This window comes from Camelina sativa, chromosome 13 (assembly GCF_000633955.1).
Source record: "Camelina sativa cultivar DH55 chromosome 13, Cs, whole genome shotgun sequence".
Taxonomy (NCBI): Eukaryota; Viridiplantae; Streptophyta; class Magnoliopsida; order Brassicales; family Brassicaceae; genus Camelina; species Camelina sativa.
Window position 1 is genome coordinate 15,684,097 of NC_025697.1, and position 3,729 is coordinate 15,687,825.

The window sequence follows — 3,729 nt, forward strand, 5'->3', positions numbered from 1 at the left end:
CTAGCCTCAACATCAAAAGCAAAGACCTGATTCGAGGAGGTTGAGATCACAAGCACATTGTTATTCCAAGGATGAAAACCAGCAGCTGCAACAGATGCACCATCAAGCCTTGATATGAACCAGTGCTGCCTGTCAATCAAAGCCAACATCAGAATAAAAACATCAATACAAAAGTACAATCAGCTGGAGTTAAGCAAGCAACGCTTCGCCAAGTTCCCACCTTTGTGTTTCCAGGTTGAATACATAGATGTCCCCAAAGCAATTGATAGCAGCTAGCCACTGACCATCTGAGCTGGTATATAATTTTGTCATCGGAGGCTCCTTTGGTGAAGCTTCGTCATCATGCTTCTCTCGAGAAGGTGTAAATGTATATACTAGCTCCAAACTACTAATGTCAATAGTCTGCCAAGAAAAGAAAATCATGATACAGAAGTTAGGGTAAATTGAACAATACACATAATTCAAACATGAGAACTACTGATTAATAGCACAAATCCAGCACATACATATATCCTTCTATCATGCCCTGCTATTATTAGGTGAGAGCAGTCTGAACTGAAAACCATGGAATGCGCAAATGGAAGTTCAGGAAGTCGCCTTCTACTGACACTCCATGGACTCTTTACAAATTCATTTTTCTTCAACTCAAACAGACTGGGGCCGATTTGGTCAGAGTAAGCAAAAAGTGATCCAGTGTTAGAAATTGCACTGCATATGATCTTCCTGGAGTCTCTACTTTTAACACGAACCAATGACTTTGTTGAGGCACGTCCACTAGAATCACTGCTTACGTTAAGTCGAAGAATATCTAAAGTACTAATACCCTGAGCCAGGAGAAGAGAAGTCTTATCGAACACCGAATTATGTACCATTTGCATGGGTACTCTCTGAGGCGCAGGGCATATATCATGTGGAGAGAACTTGGTAAATTCCTGAATTGAATATGCAAAAAGTTTTGCATCATCACCAGCAGAAATAAGCATCGGGACACCCAAATGAGCCCATTTATGATAAGTAAAGTCAACTGGCTTTCCCTTTTTGCGATGTTTACGACTTGCTTTATCTGGCAATATATCATCCGGAAAAGGATCTGCAAAATAATGGGACTTAATAGTGATTCAATAACTAAAGACCCACCAGCTTTTAGATATATATGGGTGGGTGTGTCTATTGGCTAAAGTATGCATCCGAAAAGAAATTTGATTGCAGAGCATATATAACAGGACATCCTAAAAATTTTGAATAATATAATCTCAATGTGACTCTTACCTTCTCGACTAATTGGTACAGCAACTGTAAGAGCTCTGATGTCATGTGTATGAGCCTTTACATAACCAATATAATCCCATTTCTGAGAAGGCTTCAATTCTTGAGAACTGTTAGTACTACCGGAGAGCTTATAAAGAATAACCTACAGATAAGAGATCAGAGAAGTAGAATGTTGAAAACCATTGCAATAAAAAACATAACAAACATTTGAGAAAAGCACTCTTCTCATACATATATCAAATTCCTACAATTGGTCAAAGTATTTGTTCCTAGTAAAAGTAATAATTCCAATCAACAAAAAAATAGATTAACCTTGATAATCTGATACATAATCAACTATAATCTAAAATCATCGGTTAAATCTCTTCTATAACAATTACTGCATTCTAGTAAATTTCATTTACCTGTCCATCCGCACCTGCAGAAAAGACTCGATTATGGCTGGGGGCTGCTGCAAGGGTGTTGACATCACCTTTGTGATTAGAGTGTGATTCCAAAAGGGTTCCAAACTGACTATCCCAAAATTGTACAGTTCCGGTACTGTCTCCACTCACAAGAAATGAACACCTAGAGTAAGAATATATACCCTCAGTACAAGAAATATAAAAGCAAACAATGTTAAAAGTCAAACATCATCATCTGTACCTCAAAGAAAGAAGTGACCAAACACAGATCTCAGAACTACATCCCAATCCTCCAAGACCAACTGTAATTCTGTATACCTCTTGACACGACTTCGCGTCCCAGCATCTTATCAGCCTACAAATGATTGTTGCCACAGAAGAAAGTTACTCAGAATAACTTATTAACACCTACCTATCCAAATTAAACATAGATCTTTAATGAAATCTATAAAACTCACCCATCACTGCTACCGGAAAATATCCTCTTTGCATCTGGACTCCATGTTACACTTAAAGCACGTCCTGCAAAGATACATTTCCACAAAGCTAAGTAAACAAAAATGATAGTGAATGGAAATTATTATTATTATTATTATTAATGAAAGGGGTGGTGAAGATGCCTCACCACTAACCCTAGGCAATGATCTATAGTAAGTTAACTTGTCTAAGTCAGAGAGACGGTACAGTCTCACACAGCCATCATCACAAGCAGCAGCAAGAAGCCTAACTGTATCCTCTGATACTAGCTCATCAGAGTCAGAATCATCATCTTCTTCACTTCCAGCACTCTCGTCCTCATCATTCGATTTCTCACTCGAGTATCCATTCTCAATCTCTTTAGCTTTACCTTGTACATCAACTGTGGGTACATTAATCGGAGCCAACGCCATTTGCCAGATTGAGATTCCAATTGACTCTAGCACAATCTGCATTTAAACACCAAAAAAAAACTAAATACGACACAAAAATGTAAATAAGGGAATCTTAAGTATGAGAGTCTAAGAGATGTTAAAAACCTTCTGCTTCAAATCGAAAAGATCCCATTCAGAAATGGAGCCATCGATGCTTGAAGAAAACAAACGACCAGAAGGCAGCCCATTAGAACCAGCACGGCACCACGCAAGAGACGAGATTCTCGAATTTGGATCGCCATGGATAGTCTAACCCCGGAAAATTAAAAAAAAAAAAAAACCAAAAAACAAACACAAATCAACTCGACATACTTCACGAATCCAATTCGATTTTGCTAAAAGAATAGCTTAAATCGGAAGAGAAGAACTAGGGTTTTTCCAAAAGAGGAAACCGTAGAGTACGTACAAGTTGACAGTGCCATCCAACGGCGCCGGGGGAGACGAGCCAGATTTCAAGAGAACCGTCCTCGCGAGCCGCGGCGACTTGAGAGTCGTCGGCGCTGTTAACTAGGGCTACCACCGGAGATGGTTTCCAGTCAACGGAGCTGCAACGGTACTCAAGCATGACGGTTGAAGGGGAAGTGAACACTATCTCGGAGACGGAGATGAGAGATGAAGAAGAAGAAAAGGAGGAGGCGAAGAAGAAAGAAGCATTAGGTTTTTGAGGGTTTTACCTAAGGACCTTATGGGGGCGGCAATTAAAAACAGATCCGGGTCGCCCGCACTTGATCCGACCCGACCGGAACCCTTCCTTTTTTTTTAATTCCTAAATGGTCTGAATTGAATTTATTAAAATCAGGCTGTTGAAATTCCTACTCCGCATTTTTTTTGTTCTGTATAAGATGATGATGATTTACATGAGCATAATTTGTTTTAAGGTTATCAAGATACCCAAAAAATAAATTGTAGTTAAATTTTTTTTTAATAATATAAAAAATATAGAAATTAAGTTTTATTCCATGTCAAGCAGGTATTGATTTATTTAAAATGACATTGTGAAATTTGATTCGGAAATTAATCATAATAAAAGTGATATAGTGTAAATGATATAGAAACAATATAGACATAAGGTTTTATTTCGTGTCATACACGGAATAATTTTATTTGAAACAACGTTGTAAAATTTGATTAGGAAATTAGTCAGT

At 38.2% G+C, this 3,729-nt stretch overlaps 1 protein-coding gene across 3 annotated transcripts in view; it reads right to left on the bottom strand.

Moving 5' to 3' along the window:
- Nucleotides 1-3,256, bottom strand: part of LOC104736855 (U3 small nucleolar RNA-associated protein 4-like) — a 4,642-nt gene extending 1,386 nt beyond the window's left edge. Inside the window, exons 1-10 of one of the 3 annotated variants that reach the window (XM_019234655.1) lie at nucleotides 2,991-3,256; nucleotides 2,690-2,833; nucleotides 2,299-2,599; nucleotides 2,132-2,195; nucleotides 1,915-2,028; nucleotides 1,674-1,836; nucleotides 1,270-1,411; nucleotides 507-1,090; nucleotides 221-402; nucleotides 6-129 (exon numbers count right to left, since the gene is read on the bottom strand). In XM_019234655.1, coding sequence (XP_019090200.1) covers nucleotides 6-129; nucleotides 221-402; nucleotides 507-1,090; nucleotides 1,270-1,411; nucleotides 1,674-1,836; nucleotides 1,915-2,028; nucleotides 2,132-2,195; nucleotides 2,299-2,599; nucleotides 2,690-2,833; nucleotides 2,991-3,149 — 1,977 coding nt within the window. In that variant the 5' untranslated portion in view covers nucleotides 3,150-3,256. The remainder of the gene's footprint in view (nucleotides 1-5; nucleotides 130-220; nucleotides 403-506; nucleotides 1,091-1,269; nucleotides 1,412-1,673; nucleotides 1,837-1,914; nucleotides 2,029-2,131; nucleotides 2,196-2,298; nucleotides 2,600-2,689; nucleotides 2,834-2,990) is intronic. The other 2 variants (XM_019234656.1, XM_010456923.2) reach the window with 2 other exon arrangements.